Here is an 18,232-nt window from a genome sequence, read left to right on the forward strand (position 1 = left end):
TTTTTTTTTTTTTTTCTCTACGCCGGCAACCCCAGACGTTGCGGGGCCCTCTTAGGCGCGGGGCCCCATTCCGGGGAATCGGCTGAATTGGCTTAAAGCCGGCCCTGTCTGCACCCTCACACCAGCGGCAGAGTTCTGCAGTCACTTTGCATAAGGCGGGGACGAATCAGGTTTTCAGGCTCCAAGGCTGCTGTGTCCTTCAGCACTAAATTCTCACCTGGGCAAAGCAGATAATGTCTCAGCAAAGCAAAGGGCTAAATGTGTAAATGTAACGTCATGAAATCTGTGGTGGGAAGGGGAGCCTGCACCGGTTCTTAACGCTCTGCTGTAGGAGTGTTTCTATTTCAGAGGGAATGATGATCCATGCCAAGACCACAAGGGATTTAATGTTCCATGTCTCAGTGGGGTTGCGACAGGAGTGGAGGGAGATATATAACCTCTCTCTCCAGGGGCTGCACCCCAGTAGTAAACTCCTCCTCCCACCCTCCCTTTGAGACTTACAGGCATTCAGGTTAATTTGGGGTCTTCCCCAGCTGGGTCCAGCTAGACGCTGGTGCGAGCCATCGTCTTCCCCAATAGAGCTGTTATGTAACAGAAGAAGGAGCTGGTGATGTTAAAGCTCAACACGTCACTTAGCACATCTAATGTGCCAGCTCTAAATTGGCCCAGGCCTGAAAGATTTATTTCAAAGTCCCTTTTTTTTGTTTTAAGTTGTCAGTGTCTTTTTGGAGCATGCTGCACCTGCTCTCCAGTCATTTCGAGTGAGCTGAATTTTATGGAGACACAGACCATCTAATGAAACTTTACCTACCGCCGACAGGCTCAGCCTTTCTCTGAGATCAGAGTGTGCCGCTGCATGTAATATGACATGCATAGGGGGTTGGCTCTGTGATCTCCCTGCTAGGACCTGGCTGTGATGATTTAGTTGGGGTTGGTCCTGCTTTGAGCAGGGGGTTGGACTAGATGACCTCCTGAGGTCCCTTCCAGCCCTAATTTTCTATGATTCTATGACCTCACAGCTCACAGAATTGGGTTTACAGAACACAGCAATCATGGGTGTCTTTCTGCCAGGAGGTTAGTAGAGAAGCATGAGTTTAATTCCACTAGGGATGTAAAATGTTCACTGATTAACCTGTTAACAGGTAAGCATTAGTTTTACCGGTTAACCTGCCTTAACTGTTAACCTCTGGGCCGGCCAGCCTGCCAACCCTGCGCCAGCTGGAGCAGCCCCAGCCGCACCTGCCGGCCGGATCGGCCCCAGCCCGAGCTGCGCCAGCCGGCCCTTTAATCACTTAGCCATTTAACCAAAATATTTTTAATCGTTTAAATGGATAACTTTTTAAACAATATCTACATCCTAAATTCCACTGTTGTAAACAATATCTACATCCTAAATTCCACTGCCCACATTCCAATTTGGACAAATCTGAGGTGCCACAAGCCAGCTGGACCTGGGAAATCTCTCCCTAGGAATGTGCGCTTCCCCGGAATCTCAGTACCCAGACAATATCAGTGCAGAGCGTACTGTAGCTGCATAACACAAATAAGCAGCCGCCTGTGGGTTAAGGAATTCCTAGAGTGCAACGTAAGATCCCAAATTAAAAGGGTACCCATGACATCCCTGCATCTCTTCGCCTCACAGCACATCTATTGTCCTCATCTCGGTCATTCAGCTTTCCACCGTTTTTGCTTTATGGCTGCATTGATCCGTCCAACTTCCGGGTTACATTAGGACACTTTTCCACAGTTACTCCATGGTTCCTGGAGATAGGGTCCAAAGGAGCCGTGGAGAACGGTCTGAGATAGTTCTAAGGCCAGATCTGCAGCTCAAGTAAATCAGTGTAGCCCGGTGGAAGCCAATAGAACTACACCAATTTACACCAGTTGCGGATCTGGCCCGTTGACTCCTCAGGGCTGGAAGTGGGCCTCATCTCGCTGTACCGAGGTGGGGTTGAGTGAATTACTCTGAAGCTATCCCTAGCAGATGTCTCTCAACTCTGGGAGTAAGAGTTCAGCACTCAGCCAATCTTGGTTGACCTGTTCAACTGCCTGTTTCACCCGCGGCTGTAGGGGCGCCGGCCTATGTATCCATTGTCTACCCTTTCTGTTCACCCACCCGTGCGTTGTTACTGTTGAGCTTTGCAGCCCTATGAACGTGCTGATCGTGTACAACGTTCTGCTTCCCCTCCAGGGGATTCCACGAGCTCCGATTTTCACAGACACGGTAGTTTTCCGAGTTGCTCCGTGGATAATGACTCCAAACACCTTGGCACCGGTCAACGTTTTTGTATGCAGGTAAAGAGCCAGTGAAGACGCCTCCCTATACACGTGCCAGCTTGTTGCCGGCATGACCACGCATGTCTTGGGACACGAATGATTGCAGGGCATGGTGCAGGTGCAGGCACCATGCCAACAGATTTTGTTGCTCTATGCCTGTCTATGTACCCTATGAGAAACCCAACCTTCTAAAGACTTGAGCTGAGAGCAGTCCCATTGATTTGTTAATCTATTAAGTACTGAGACTCAGGATGGCCAGACTCAACCAGCTGATTCAAAGTTAAGGATGATGGGAGCTCCAGTACAACGTTAAGGAACACTCACGATGGGAGCTCCAGTGCAAAATATTGCATAGCACTTTTCTTATTATGAGGATCTATCCACTAAGGCAAAGCTACTGGACTTCATTCATTCCTAGTTTTTGCAACATTTCCTGCTGCAGTTCCACTGAAGTTGAGTTACGCCAGGGATGATCCACTCAATTGGCTATATAAAGTCAAAGGAAGTTAGAAATACTGGCATGGTTGGTCCATAAACCTATTGTCGTGTCCGACTGGTAAGGAATCTGTGCATGGTTATTACTGGAGCTGTGCAAATATCATCCAAAATGGTCTGAAATGTTCCAGGGCCATTCCCAGCCCAGAACTGTTTGTGCGTGGCATTTTTGGTGACAATAACCGTAGTCCCATTCAAAAATGTGTGAGATTTCAAACATCATGTGTTTTCAGTGGGAAATGAATTTTCATCTGAAAGCAACTTGAAATCTTGATGTGTCCTCTCTCAAGAACAGGTCTATGTAGGAGTGAAATCTAGACAAGAAAAGGTATAACACGATCCAGTGGCTGAACGCTGAATGATTGTGATCAGCTAGTAGTACTCGTAGATCAAGAAGTCACCCCCTTAATCTTCTCTTTGTTACGCTAAATAGATAGAGCTCTTTGAATCGATCACTGTAAGGCAGGTTTTCTCATCCTGGAGATTGTCCCGGTATGGCAGAGTTCCCAGCCCAAAATCTAAACCCATCCATCGGAACCCAGCTCGGCAATCTGCTGCCAACAGCAGTCTAGCCCTATAGCTGTGGCCAGATCCATACACGTCACCTCTACAGCCTTACCACCGACAGCATTTAACTCCCAGCTTCCATGCCCTTCCCAGTAAGAGTTTGGAAGGGTATATTTGCCAGGGACAATTCACTTTCGAAGGCCTGGGAAGAGGAATGTAATTTTCGGCCCCCTCTCCTTTCTGTGAGCTTCCCCCCCTTCCCCGCCTCCTCTTCCAATCTCTTCCCCTTTCCCTTTGTTTTCACAGTGTGAAGGATAATTATCTTTTCCTGAAGGAGGTGAAGAGCTTAGTGAGCAAAGCCAGTTGCGACCTGAAGGTCTGCTTTGGGTACGTGAATCGTGGAGACCGCTGGATGCAGGTAAGGTGGCGTGGGAGATGGCGGCCGCTACAAAGACTTTTCCTTCCTTTAGTACGTTAAACAATTCCAGTGTTAAAACCTGCCAGCCATAAGCCGTTGTTAAATGAGGTTGGTTTGTGTTAGTCTCCATGGCAGGGCTTGCCCAGTCTGGCTTCAGACACTGCCTCAGTTTCCCCTTCCTTAGAGCTCTCCCTCCAGGCTCAATCCTTTGCAGCCCTCCTAGCTGGGGCTTCTCACCTCCTGCTCCTTGCAGGTCTCTCTCTCCCAGGCCTTCGACCTGGGAGCTCCAGAGAGTTCTCATCTGCTCTCTTCCCAGCAGCCTCATCGTCTCCTTGGCATCGCTCCCCTTCCTAAAGGCCGGCTGCCCTTATTCCTCCCAGCAGGCCTAGTTCACTCACATGACATCCTTGTCATGTGATCCCCTAAACTCGTGCCCATCACCTGGGGAGCTGGGCAAAGCCTGGCACGGATGCAGCTTAGCCCCCACCCCTTAAAGGGCCAGCTCACCAGAGACGGAATCGTATAAACTACAAAGCTTCTCTTGATGATGGTCAGTTCCTTATTGGCTTGACTGTAGCCTCTGGGAGCCCTGCTGATGGACAGGGCCCCGTTGTGCTAGTGGTGTACAAACAATGAACACAAAATGGGTCCCTACCCCAGAGAGCTTACTGGGATCATCTCTGCTTTGGGGAGGACTCTCTGGGGATGGGGGGAGGGGGCTCTGAATCCTAACCGAGGTTTGCTGGCAGATCTGTTCCGGGTGCTGCAGGGCTGGATTGAGGGGCACTGTCCAAGTGGGGAGGAAGGCTTGCCACAAGACAGCTGGCTGGAACTGGGGGCGCCCCGCTTCTGAAAGCCAGACACTCGTCTCCACGCATCGAGGCCCCCACAAATGAGCGGACGCTTGTGAAAATGTAACTCTTCCCCTCTCTGCGCCGCCTCCCCATCGGTGAAATGGAGCCGATAGTCGCCAACCGGAGCTTGGGTGAAAGGCCCACAGTAACTAGCTGCCTAATTCCTATTGAAATCAGTGGAAGTTGGGTGCCTAAATACCTTTGAGGATCTGGGCCTCAGTCAGCGCTGAGTGTAGGGTGCCCACCCATCCTATATTGGGTGGGACAGTCCTGAAATGCAGCGTTCTAGTCCTGGTCCCGGGCTGAATGACTCCAGGACAGCATTTGTCCCGGATTCCCTGCGGCGCCGCTCCGCGCCGGCCCGAGGCTCAGGGGCAGTGCCAGCCTCATCCTGGTCGGGGGGAGGACTGAGGTGGGCCTTAGTTCCCCGTCACCACGAGGCCCCGCCCCTTTCTTCTCCTCTTCCCCTCCCCCCACAAGGCCCCGCCCCTGGCCAGGCCAGAAGCCGGAGCCAGGCAGTAGTTAGAGCTGCCCAGGGAACCCAGGCCACTGTGGGGAGCCCCGGGGGGTGGGGACACAGGCTGGGGGCTGCTGTCGAGCACCCCGGCCCCCTGCCCAGGGCAGGTGGAGAGTCTGGGACTTCAGGGCTCCCCACATCAGCCCATGCTCCCTGGGAGACTCTTACACGACCCGGTTCCAGCTTCTGGCCTGGCCAGGGGGTGGGGCCTCAGGGGAAGAGGAGGAGTGGGGGGCGGGGCCATGGAGGGGGGCGGGGCACCTGCGTGTGTCCTGCTTTTGCCTTTTGAAAAGGTGGCCACCCTAGCGGAGTATGAGTGTGTTACTAGAGAGGGATAATGCTTCTCCGTCGGCCTGTATGTAATAGATGGCTTTTCTCACTTGGACAGGATGAAATCGAGTTTGGCTACATACATGCTCCTCACAAATGCTTCCCTGTGGTTCTGGACTCTCCCAGAGATGGGGGCCTGAAAGAGTTTCCCATCAAAGAGCTTCTGGTAAGAGCAGCCTATCTGTTTTGCAAACACGTTTGGTCTCTCTCGTATTGTCTCCTGGCAGAGGGAGAGGCTTGTGGTTATCAATGAGCATCTTCTAGGCCAGGTGACAAAAGAATAGGAGCCAAATCCTGAGGCCCACTATACAGGCAAACTAAGACCACAGGAATTTGCCTGAGTGGGACTGGGATCTGCCTAGCCTAGAATCCCATGGACTTCAGGGGTCTGTGTCATGGATCCTGAAGCAGGACTGGGCCCTGTGAAAGCACTTGGTGATTTCCCCTCCAGTCTGGTGTTGTGTTGTGCTTTATCGCTACAAACAGGAATCTGATGCCTAACCCAGTTCTGGGTTTAAGATCTGTTTAGACCTTTCTCCAAAGGCTGCCCCCAGCTCAATTTCCCAGAGCAAAAGGACATAATTCTGTAAGGGTAGCTCACGTGGTGTCAACACTTCCTGCTTTCCCGGGGACCAGGAAACCTGTCTGATGGTTTCCAAGCCTCAATCTCAAATAGCTCTTTATGCTAAATCCATATTGATATAATTAGATTCTCGGATTTTAATGTATTTCATTTTGATAATGACAAAACATATTATAATATAAAATATTAAATGTATAAATCTTAAATATATGTGATATTAAATATAATCTTGTAAATATAACATATCGTAATCAATGTTTTATAATATAAAAGTCAAAGAGAACTGAAACAAGAAAGGCCGAATGAAAGACTCCATTTCAATTTTGAATTGTTTCAGTGGAAAATTCATTGAAATCGACACGTTCCCATGAAACATTTTGATTTTGCTGAAACAGCTTTTTCCGCCGGAAAACAGTTTCTGTCTAAAATTTTTTTTGCTAAGAACCAAGAGCCAAATTCTCCTCTGCACTGTGACCGTGCAGCCGTGTTGATTTCACTGGGCTCCCGAAAGCATAACAGTGAATGTGTCCCCAGTATTTACCGTTTCAAAGAACTAGAGGAAATGGGTAAAAGAGAAACCGTGGAGGCTGGCGGGGAGACTCTGGAACAAGTTGCTACAAGATGAGTTTTTAATGCCATTTATTCGCTGTGCCGGTGACCGAGAGAGGTAACTATCCCCGTCTGTCCACTTCCAGCTTGCTGAGGCTTTTAAGTCATAGGTCATAGTTTAGTAAAGAATCATAGAATTGTAGGACTGGAAGGGACCTCGAGAAGTCATCTAATCCAATCCCCTGTACTTATGGCAGGACCAAGCCATCAAGGGAGATGTCCCATGTCCCATCACCCTTTCTGCTAAATCCTTCCTGGTCCAGGGACCAGCTACTCTTCTGCTTCACGGTAACATTCTGATTTCTCCCAGCTGACCTTGAACCCAGAAGGGGAGGGAACATCCCCAGTTCGCCTGCCCAGGCATCCCAGATCGAGGTGGTCATGGGATAGCCCTAATATCTATTTAAATTGAGGGGCCACAGTCATGTTTTCTTGCCACTGTTCCAGGGCAAGGTGGATTCCTTGATCCTGCTTATTTGAGGCCAAGGGCTTTTTTTGTACCCCTGTGAATGTGTGTCATCCCCTTCATAAGGAGAGGAAAGGAAAACCTACTAGGAGTCACTTACCCATTGGATCGGGGGGCAGTGGGGGGTGGGGAGGGAGGATGCAGCCAGCTGCCACGTGGTTGTTTTCAGGGCTTATCACCAGGGCCGGCTCTGGCTTTTTTGCCGCCCCAAGCAAAAAAAAAAAAAAAATGTGCAGGGTGGCCGGGGCGGCGAAGAAAAAAAACCCAAAAAACCCAGGGTGCAAAATTTCGATGCCACTTACTTGGCGGCTCGCGGCTGCCTCCCCCTGCCGCGCTGGCGAGCCTCTGGGCGGGCGGCGGCTGCACTCTGGCTAGCGGGACTCCCTGCGCTGCATATGTGCCCCAGGCAGCGGAGTGCGCGCCCCGGCTAGCAGGGGGGAGGGGGAGGGAACGGGGGAGAGAGAGAGAAGGGGGGCTGCCAGGGCTTCCTTCAGCCGGGGCGCTCGCCACTCGGGTGCTCCTGCTGCACCGTGCCTGCCGGGAGAGCTCTGCGCCGCTCCCGCCTGCAGGTGAATTGAAGGTCAGCGGGAAGGGAAGGATGCGGGCTGCCGGGCTTGCTGCAGACCTGGCACTGGCTGGGGCAGACGGAGCGCACAGTCCGCTCCCAGCGGGGCGCTCCCCTCCTCGCGCCGCCACCCCCTACAGGGCTGCCAGAGCGGCGAACCAAAAAAAAAAAATTTAAAAAAGGGCGGCCGTGCCCCCCCTAGGATTGGGTGGAATGCCGCCCCTTAGAATCTGCCACCCCAAGCGCGAGCTTGCTCGGCTGGTGCCTGGAGCCGGCCCTGCTTATCACTGCTGAATGTAAAGGGCCAGCTCTCAGGAAGGTAGGCTGGGAAAGGTTCCCATCAAAGCAGGGACTCTAGCCTGGGGAGCTAGAGTAGAGAACAGGCAGCTGTGTGTGCAGAGACGGGCTTGAATGCAAGGCATCTGGTTGAGAGACACCCCCAGGCTTTACATGCTGGAGCCCGGTGTCTTTTTTTTATTCAGATGGGTATTCTGGTTCTGTTATAAAAACTGTATCCCCCCTGCCTCTCAGTGCATCTCCTGAGCAGCTCTGAACCCTCTGACCCACCACCCACAGCCAGATCCATCCAGAGATTGCAACAGACAGCTCCAGCCGAGGGCTGGCAAAATCCTTGTCGGCATCTAGCAATGCTATGGCATGGGGGGGTCAAGCAGGGAGCTTTCCACAGCCATTCATTCTTGCTCGGTGGTTGGATTCCTATTTGTTCTATAGAAGGTGCCCAGATCTGAATTCGTGGGGGGCGGTTTGGATCCCAAGCCAATCGCAGCAGGCCCATCTCTCGGGGCAGCTGGTAACCGGAGAAGAGAGCAAGGCGCCACAGAACGAACACAAGCAGCTCCCTTCGCTATGGGTCCACTCTGAGAAGGTTAATCGCTTTTAAATGCATTGAACTATATCATTTACTGTGCCTCCAATGAGTACAAAGTCCTGGAGTCATCATGCAGGATGGGAATAGCACATTGACCGTCTTCTTTGCAAATAACCCAGGCCACTACTTATCTCTGCCCCCCTGGATAAATTCTTTCCTTAGTATTTAGAGAAGCAATTTCAGCCTTGGGAGCAGCTAACATATTATATTCCCATCTTGTGCTTTGAAGCCTCACCTAATCCCCCTTCTATCTCTCCAATCTCATTTTCCAGCTGGCACGATTTAGCCCCACACACTTTCCTCCCGCCCAGCGAGGCGTGTGCCTTGCCGTGAGCCTTCGGGGACCCACACCACGAAAAAGAGATGAGAGGGAATTAGCCTCTCGGAGTGAAACTGAGCTTTGCTGGAGCTGATAGGGCTTGAATGCTCCCGGGGCAGTGGGGATGAAATGGCCGTGGGGAGGAGAACGATGGTGTACCGGAGATTGGAGCCTTGCGGGCAGCATCCCTTTCCACTGGGCAGTAAAACAAAGAGGGTTAGCACCTCTTACAGACCCAGTCCCTTCCCGCAATAACTGAGCAATTTCATCGGGATGAGAGAGGATGGCCAAAGCCACAGAGCAGGAGTTGAGCCGCCCCAGGGTCACTTCTCCAATCTAGGATCTGGGGACACACACACACACACACGCACACCACTAGTGAGCTCCCCTTTGGCAGGGAGGGAAGAACTGAATGAGCTACCTGGTGGTGGATCATCTGCCCTGGCCATCCCCAAACAAACAGTGTACAGGCAGCCCCAACCCCTGTCCCTTCCCACCACCCCCACAAAGCAGATCTGTGGTGGTTCTGCTGCAGGTGGGGCCCTCTGAACTCGTTGTATTAGCCCCCGAGTCTCTTGTGCCATTTTAACCCACAGCTGAGAATCACACACGAGTGATAGGTTTCAGAGTGGTAGCCGTGTTAGTCTGTATCAGCGAAAAGAACGAGGAGTCCTTGTGGCACCTTAAAGACTAACACATTTATTTGGGCATGAGCTTTTGTGGGCTAAAGCCCACTTCATCAGATGCATGCAGTGGAAAATACAGTAGGACGTTATATATACACAGAGAACATGAAAAAATGGGTGTTGCCATACCAACTATAACAAGAGTAATCAATTAAGGTGAGCTATTATCAGCAGGAGAAAAAAAATGTTTGTAGTGATAATCAGGATGGCCCATTTCCAACAGTTGACAAGAAGGTGTGAGTAACAGTAGGGGGGGGGAAATTAGCATGGGGAAATAGTTTTTACTTTGTGTAATGACCCATCCACTCCCAGTCTTTATTCAAGCCTAATTTAATGGTGTCCAATTTGCAAATTAATTCCAATTTTGCAGTTTCTTGTTGGAGTCTGTTTTTGAAGTTTTTTTGTTGGAGTATTGCGACTTTGAGGTTTGTAATTGAGTGACCAGGGAGGGAGTGTTCTCCGACTGGTTTTTGAACGTTATAATTCTTGACGTCTGATTTGTGTCCATTTATTCTTTTGCATAGAGACTGTCTGGTTTGGCCAATGTACATGGCAGAGGGGCACTGCTGGCACTGGGGGGAAATACCCAGGAGCACAGCTGAACGCAAATGGCCTTATTAGTCTTGCCTTTCGTTCGTTGAAAACCCACTTCCTCCCCCTGCCAAAATCAGCGGCTGACTCCTTTGATCGGACCCGTTGTGAAACAAAACGGATGTGGAGATGATGAAGAACAGTGACCGTGCCCCACACAAGGCATTTTTTCCAAGCAGACACATCCAGGGCATATTTTTTCTCCACTGTTTATATTTTAGAATTAGATTTTCACTCGACAATCTTATAACATGCCACGTACAGTGATCGCCAACATGCTAGAGCCATATGCCTGTGGGCTCTTTGCAAGCCAGCGCCTATAGGATCAGCTCTGATCAGAGACAGAAACGCCATACGGCACCTCTGCCGTTTTCCAGCTGCTGGGATAAACCACTAATGGGATTTCAAGACCGTTCTATCTCGGGAAGTTTGAATAGCATAGCTGAGATTTCAGCAAAGCTTAGCTCCCTTTTATGAGAGACTTTGATCCACTAACCTCAGTCAAGCAATAGCCATTACTGGGGCCATCAATGGACCTTCTGCAGCTCCCCCTCAAAAATGCAAATCTAAGTGAGGTTGTAAAGAAGGATCTGGCAATGACCAGTGCTTAGAGCACAGGGCTGGGAGCAAGGACTTTGAGGTTCTATTCCCAGTTCGGCCCTTTACTCATTTGGGATAAAACGTTCAAGTGGCTGTTGATTTTGGCTGCCTTGTTGTTTGTCTGCCCAACTTGAGACATCCAGGGTCTGATTTTCAGAGACGCTGAGCCCCAGCACTTCCCACTGATTCCATTTGGAGCTAGGTGCACTCACAAGCTTTGAAAAGCAGGCACTGGGGACCAGATAGTCCAAAGAACTTAGCTCCCATTTAGGGGCCTAAATAAAGAGGTGAGATTTTCAGAAACACTCAGCCCCCTGCGGCTCCCTTTGAGAACAACAAGAGGTACCAGGTGCCAGGCAGTTATGAAAATCAAATCAAGCTGCTTACGGTACGTCCACACTACCCGCCGGATTGGCGGGTAGCGATCAATCTATCGGGGATCGATTTATCGCGTCTCGTCTAGACGCGATAAATCGATCCCCGTCGACTCCGGAACTCCACTGGGGCGAGAGGCGGAAGCGGAGTCGACGGGGGAGCCACAGCCGTCGATCCCGCGCCGTAAGGACGGGAGGTAAGTCGAAATAAGATGCGTCGACTTCAGCTACGCTATTCTCGTAGCTGAAGTTGTGTATCTTACGTCGACCCCCGCCCCCCCACCCACAGTGTAGACCAGCCATTGTAGGCACCTAAATGGGAACTGAGCTCTTTTGGAAATCTGGCTCTAGGCGTCTCGAGTTGGGGAACCAAAACCTTGTGGCATCTCAAACCAATAGCCCCTTTGGCAAATGTTGGTCTTAACTCCTCGGTGTCTCAGTTCCCCCATGCATAAACTATATCATTTCCCCACCTTGGTAAATCGCCTTGAGATCCTCAAATGAAAGGAATGGTTGGTGCCAGGTGTTATACAAAGCAGCGGAAAGGCTAGCTGAGGAGGTTATGAGACCATGGTTCAGACCAGTGATCTCAGTGGTTCAGGAGCCAAATTAGAGACCGATATGACCCAAAAGAGCCCCAGTAATGTGAATTCATTGTTTCATTTACTATAGTACTGTTCATATTTCCTCTCCATGGATCACCACCTTGTACTGGTGGAGAGGCTTGCGTGTCTCAATGACCCTGAGAGCGACGCTGCCTGGAGTCATGTACTCCCTTAGGGCTACCCATGGCAGAACGGTCAAGGGCGAGGTACCAGACAAAGTGTGATCCAAGAAGTCCCTAACGGCAGAGCAGAGGGAGGATGACTGCACAATGGAGGTGAAACTGTTGTGTAATGTTACAACGGCTGTGAAGGTGGATGAAGGCTGCAGCAGATAGAGGATTTCCAATCATCATGGTGTCCATGCCATTGGTTTCAAGTCCTCTATCTGTCAAGGGTAGTGTGGTGCCTGTTGTGCACCAGTCTCCCCACTTTAAAAGAAGTCCCTCACAGGCATCTTCCAGTTTTTGGGGAAATAACATTTGCACAAGTCAAAAGTCTGGTGGCGATCGGCAAGTGGCGACGGGAACAGGACAGTGAAATCCGGAAGTTCCTAGTTACAGACCGACACACAGGTGGTGTGTGTGTGATACAGTCGTCTTGCTCGAGGATTGAGGCAGGTCGAGCATCTCGGCAGCTGCACCCACGACTGAGCAGTCCTTTTTAGGATCCACTCTGCTCACCCCACATGGGGAAGGGGTTAGAAAAGGTACCCTAAAAATAGTCTTGCCTCTGTTTTTCCTGGCTGGATAGCCGCATCCAGCAGGATCACCACCTCAGCGGTTGAAAATGTAAGAAACTTTTCAACTTTGGAACTTGGAACATACATACCCTGATGGACAACTCAATCTGCAACCGACCAGAGCGACGTACAGCCATTATTGCTCATGAATTAAGTCGGTTTAACATTGATATTGCTGCTTTGCCCGAAACTAGAAGAGCTGATGAAGGACAGGTGAGGGAGGAGAAAGAAGGATACACCTACTTCTGGAAGGGAAAATCTATGGATGAACCCCGATTGCATGGAGTGGGCTTTGCTATAAAGAACGGGCTTGTAAGGTGCCTCTCTGAGGTACCAGTTGGCATCAATGAGCGGTTTATGACACTCCGATTGAGGCTCACCAAAAATCAACAGGCAACTATTGTGAGCATCTATGCACCAACACTGGATGCCGATGAGAATGTAAAGGAAGATTTTTATTCTCAGTTGTAAACCATTTTACAAGATCAGCCTTCTGGGGGATTTCAATGCACATGTTGGATGAGACTCAGATCTGTGGAAGGGAACAATCGGGAAAGAAGGAGTTGGCAAAAGCAATTCAAATGGAATTCTGCTCCTGACCAAGTGTGCTGAACATGAACTTATTATTATGAACACTCTTTTCTGACAAAAGGAAAAGTTCAAAACATCTTGGAGACACCCACGGTCAAAGCACTGGCATCTCCTCGACTACGTCATAGTTCGTGCCCGATATCGTAGTGATGTACTTCTCACAAGAGCAATGACAAGTGCTGATGACTGTTGGACTTATAATTGCCTTATTCAATATACAATGAAAATTAAGATCGCTCCCAAATGGAGGCTGCAAAAGAAGCAGGTCAGCTGCAAGTTGAAGGTTCAAGATTTGAAGGACCCTATTAAGCATGACCACTTCCAAGCAGTCTTAGAAGAAAAGCTCCCATCAGAGTTTCCAGAAGAAATTGAGGAACACTGGAGCCAGATGAAAGCAGTAATCATCAATGTCTGTGAAGAAACCATAGGTTACCAACCAGAAAACATCAGGACTGGTTTGACAAGAATGATGCTGAAATTGAGCAACTCATCAATGAGAAGAGAATGGCATTTCGTGCTTGGCAGAATGACATAAATTGTAATATAAAGAGAGAAGCCCGTGCCAAGGCGAGGGCGGAAGGCCAACATAAAACCAGAGAACTCAAGAATAAATGGTGGACTGAGAAAGCGCAAGAACTCCAACTTCTCGCGGATATCCACAATACATGTGGTTTCTTTAGTGCCACCGAGGCTATTTATGGGCCAGTTTGCCATGGTCTGAATCCTCTTCGCCCTAAGGACGGAACCACACTTTTGAAGGACGACAAAGCCATCAATTGTCGCTGAAAAGAACATTTTGAAGATCTCCTTAACCGTAATTCTATGATTGCAGATGAAGTCCTTGAGCAAATCCGTCAACGACTATTTAGGGATAAGCTTGGAGACCCTCCTAATTTGTATGAGGTACACAATGCCACCAAGCAGATGAAGAACAACAAGGCAGCAGGTCTAGATAGGATCCCCACTGAAATCTTCAAAGACGGTGGACCAGAGCTAATTTGGCAGCTTTACCTGCTTACCCTTAAAATCTGGATAAAGGAGGCGATACCCAGTGAAATAAAGGATGCCCTGATTGTCACCCTCTTCAAGAAAGGAGATAAAATGGATTGTGGAAATTATTGTGGTATCTCCCTCCTAGCCATTGAAGGCAAAGTTCTGGCGCGGATCCTTGCAACCCGCCTTCTGCCCCTGTCCGAAGAAATTTTACCGGAGTCACAGAGTGGTTTCCGACTACATTGTAGAACTGCGGATATGATCTTCACAGCAGGGCAGCTGCAAGAAAAGTGTCAGGAGCAAAACCGACCACTGTACATGGCTTCTATTGATCTAACTAAAGTCTTTGACTCAGTGACTCGCCGTGCCCTCTGGACTGATAAATACACCAATGTCCTAAAATTGCTTCATGATAACATGAAAGCGACTGTTCTGAGCAGCACTGGCTCCCGGAGTGAACCTTTCAAAGTACAAACAGGAGTCAAACAGGGCCGTATCATCGCTCCAACCATGTTTGCGGATTTTATTGCCATCATTCTTTGCCTAATTGCTGGGAAGTTTACAGCTGGCGTTGAAATCATTTACTGAATGGACAGAAAGCTGTTCAGGCTTAGCAGGCTGAAAGCCAAGAGTAAGATTTCCACAACATCTATTGTGGAACTTCAGTCTGCTGATGACAATGCAATCTTTGCCCACTCTGAGAAAGATCTTCAAACTATCTTGAACGTGTTTGCCGATGCTTACGCATGTCTTGGTTTCACTCTTAATATCAAGAAGACTAAAGTGCTCTATCAGCCCTCTCCAAATGAGGTATTACATGCCCCATCTATCAAAATCAATGGAGTGGCACTGGAGAATGTCGATCATTACTTCTACCTTGGAAGTCATCTTTCATCCAAGGCAGATATTGATGCAGAAATTCAACATCGCCTGAGCTGTGCCAGTGTAACTTTTTCTCATTTACGGCACAGGATTTTGGAGATCACGACATTCAAATAGACACCAAGCTTCTTGTTTATCAAGCCGTCATTCTCCCCAACACTGTTGTATGGGTCCGAAACTTGGACAACCTATAGATACCACTTGAAAGTCCTTGAGAGGCACCATCAACGCTGCCTTTGTAAGATTCTGAAGATCAAATGGGAAGACAGGTGCACCAATATTAGTGTTCTGGAAGAGGCAAAGACCACCAGTATCGAGGCAATGATCATCCATCCGCAATTCCGCTGGACTGGTCACGTTGTCTGGTTGCCAGACCATCGCCTCCAAAAACAGGTCCTGTCCTCTCAGCTGAAAGAAGGGCACCGTATCGTGGGTGGACAACAGAAGCATTATAAGGACTTGCTGAAGGACAACCTAAAAAAGTGTAATATTGACATTGACACTTGGGAGACACTTGCCGAGGATCGCGTAAAATGGAGTGAAATCTTACGTGATGGTCCCCTGCATTTTGAACTTGCTCGCCGACAAGCTGAAGAAGACAAGAGGCGCAGGAGGAAGGAGAGACTGGCTTCCGGTCATGGTCAACAGCCTCCTGCTGAGCCTGAAAACATCTGCCCTCATTGTAATAGAACTTGTGGTTCAAGGATTGGCCTTATTAGCCACCTGAGGACCCATAACTCCCATGGACGATGATCATACTCGGTAACGAGCGATCGCTCATCATTCATATTTAAACAGTGTGACTGGGAAATATTTTAGTTTATATATTATTCTCACAGCAAATAAGGTAATAACTTAGTGCAAGTTGATAACTTCATTGGTTAATAACACAGGAAAAGCATCCTGACTGGTTAATAGTTAAATTACACCGTGTTTTAATATCATGTGCTGCAAAGAGCCGCAGGAGAGGCATTAAAGAGCCACTTGCGGCTCACGAGCCATCGGAGTAGCACTGGTTCAGACGGTGCTTTCGAACCTGAACTGCTTAAGCAAAACTAAAGCCTGAGCTCCCGCAGGAAAACCCTGGCAGGGGAAGGATTTCAGGCCCTTTCAGAAAAAAAAAGTCCAAACAACTAATCTCTGGAAGTCTGCGAGAGGCTGGAAAGAGAAAGTGAGAGTTTCCTCTTCCCTGTAATATAAAAGCAGGCTCCCTTCTCATGCCTCTAGAGTTAAATGTGCCCAGAACGTTAGGAGGAGTAAGCAGAAACCAGCCTGTTAAACCGACACGTCCGCGTTCTCGTGTAAATCATTTTGATGACCCCCCAGAAATGGGGCCTATGGTGCACGTGAAGGGATCCCTTTTTGCCAAGCCTGTCTCCTGGGCACAGTATAAACAAGCCTGTGACCGCTCCAGAAAAAGAAAGAGATCCCGGAGGCACATCTCCAAGTGCGTATCCCATTATAACCAGCACTGTCCAATGTGTCCTCGTCCGCTCATTCAGACAGAGGCTTCCAAACTTCCGACTGTGTCTCACATCCTTGCCCAGTGCCCACAGACTTATTTTGACGGCAGGCTACTGGCTCTCTACCTGGCTGATGACGACGCCATCAAACGGCTGGCACCTTGCACAGAGGCTGGTATGCAGTCGTGGCAGTGAATGCAGAGCACTCCTCCTGGTTTAATGTGAGTGTAGAATTCTGTATTGGCAGCATTTTGCACAGGTGTCAATGACTACACAAGATGCAAAGTAGTGGAGAATCAGTCCCCCCTAGCTGCACTCAACTAAGTGGCCCAAATTTATCCCTGGCATAAGTATAGAATCATAGAATATCAGGGTTGGAAGGGACCTCAGGAGGTATCTAGTCCAACCCCCTGCTCAAAGCAGGACCAATTCCCAACTAAATCATCCCAGCCAGGGCTTTGTCAAGCCTGACCTTAAAAACCTCTAAGGAAGGAGATTCCACCACCTCCCTCGGTAACCCATTCCAGTGCTTCACCACCCTCCTAGTAAAAAAGTTTTTCCTAATATCCAACCTAAACCTCCCCCACTGCAACTTGAGACCATTACTCCTTGTTCTGTCATCTGCTACCACTGAGAACAATCTAGATCCATCCTCTTTGGAACCCCATTTCAGGTAGCTGAAAGCAGCTATCAGATCCCCCCTCATTCTTCTCTTCTGCAGACTAAATAATCCCAGTTCCCTCAGCCTCTCCTCATAAATCATATGCTCCAGCCCCCTAATCATTTTTGTTGCCCTCCGCTGGACTCTTTCCAATTTTTCCACATCCTTCTTGTAGTGTGGGGCCCAAAACTGGACACAGTACTCCAGATGAGGCCTCACCAATGTCGAATAGAGGGGAATGATCACGTCCCTCAATCTGCTGGCAATGCCCCTACTTGTACAGCCCAAAATGCCGTTAGCCTTCTTGGCAACAAGGGCACACTGTTGACTCATATCCAGCTTCTCGTCCACTGTAACCTCTAGGTCCTTTTCTGCAGAACTGCTGCCTAGCCATTCGGTCCCTAGTCTGTAGCAGTGCATGGGATTCTTCCGTCCTAGGTGCAGGACTCTGCACTTGTCCTTGTTGAACCTCATCAGGTTTCTTTTGGCCCAATCCTCTAATTTGTCTAGGTCCCTCTGTATCCTGTTCCTATCCTCCAGCGTATCTACCACTCCTCCCAGTTTAGTGTCATCTGCAAACTTGCTGAGGATGCAATCCACGCCATCCTCCAGATCATTAATGAAGATATTGAACAAAGCTCGCCCCAGGACCGACCCTTGGGGCACTCCGCTTGATACCGGCTGCCAACTAGACATGGAGCCACTGATCACTACCCGTTGAGCCCGACGATCTAGCCAGCTTTCTATCCACCTTATAGTAGGCTGAAGTCAATGAAGTTCCACCACGGAGTTGCAGCCCATGTTTGCACAGCTGCCTGCCAATTCTGCAACACTGCACTGCAGTGCGTTAGCCAGGGAAAATGTAACTTCTTTATACCCAAGCCCGAGCAGCCTCTTCCATTGTCAGCTTTTCCCTTTCCCCTAGAATTTAAACCGTAAAGTTGCAAATCAGATTGTTACTCACATATCACATCGATGATGACTTAAATGTGTGAAAGCAACGTGTATGCATATCAACGACTTCTTGTGTTGTCCTTCGTAAACCACTTGCCACACATTCTTACCATACCTCTGGAATAGCAGTGAATGATTTTACTGCACTGTTAGCATTTATTTCCCTTTTCAATACTGCCGTGTTTCCCTGGTGCATTTGACCCAAAATGTCAGCAAATTATTGCGGGCAATGCAGATAGTGTGAAATTTAACCCCTGCAGAGCG

At 49.2% G+C, this 18,232-nt stretch overlaps 1 protein-coding gene across 1 annotated transcript in view; it reads left to right on the plus strand.

Moving 5' to 3' along the window:
- LOC112111116 (protein-arginine deiminase type-2) overlaps positions 1 to 18,232 on the plus strand; it is a 78,971-nt gene that overhangs the window by 49,714 nt on the left and 11,025 nt on the right. Inside the window, exons 8-10 of the mRNA XM_024206401.3 lie at positions 2,192 to 2,295; positions 3,586 to 3,697; positions 5,457 to 5,564. Of these exons, the coding sequence (XP_024062169.1) occupies positions 2,192 to 2,295; positions 3,586 to 3,697; positions 5,457 to 5,564 (324 nt within the window). The remainder of the gene's footprint in view (positions 1 to 2,191; positions 2,296 to 3,585; positions 3,698 to 5,456; positions 5,565 to 18,232) is intronic.

This window comes from Terrapene carolina, unplaced genomic scaffold (assembly GCF_002925995.2).
Source record: "Terrapene carolina triunguis isolate 2854851 unplaced genomic scaffold, T_m_triunguis-2.0 Scaffold714, whole genome shotgun sequence".
NCBI lineage: Eukaryota > Metazoa > Chordata > Testudines > Emydidae > Terrapene > Terrapene triunguis.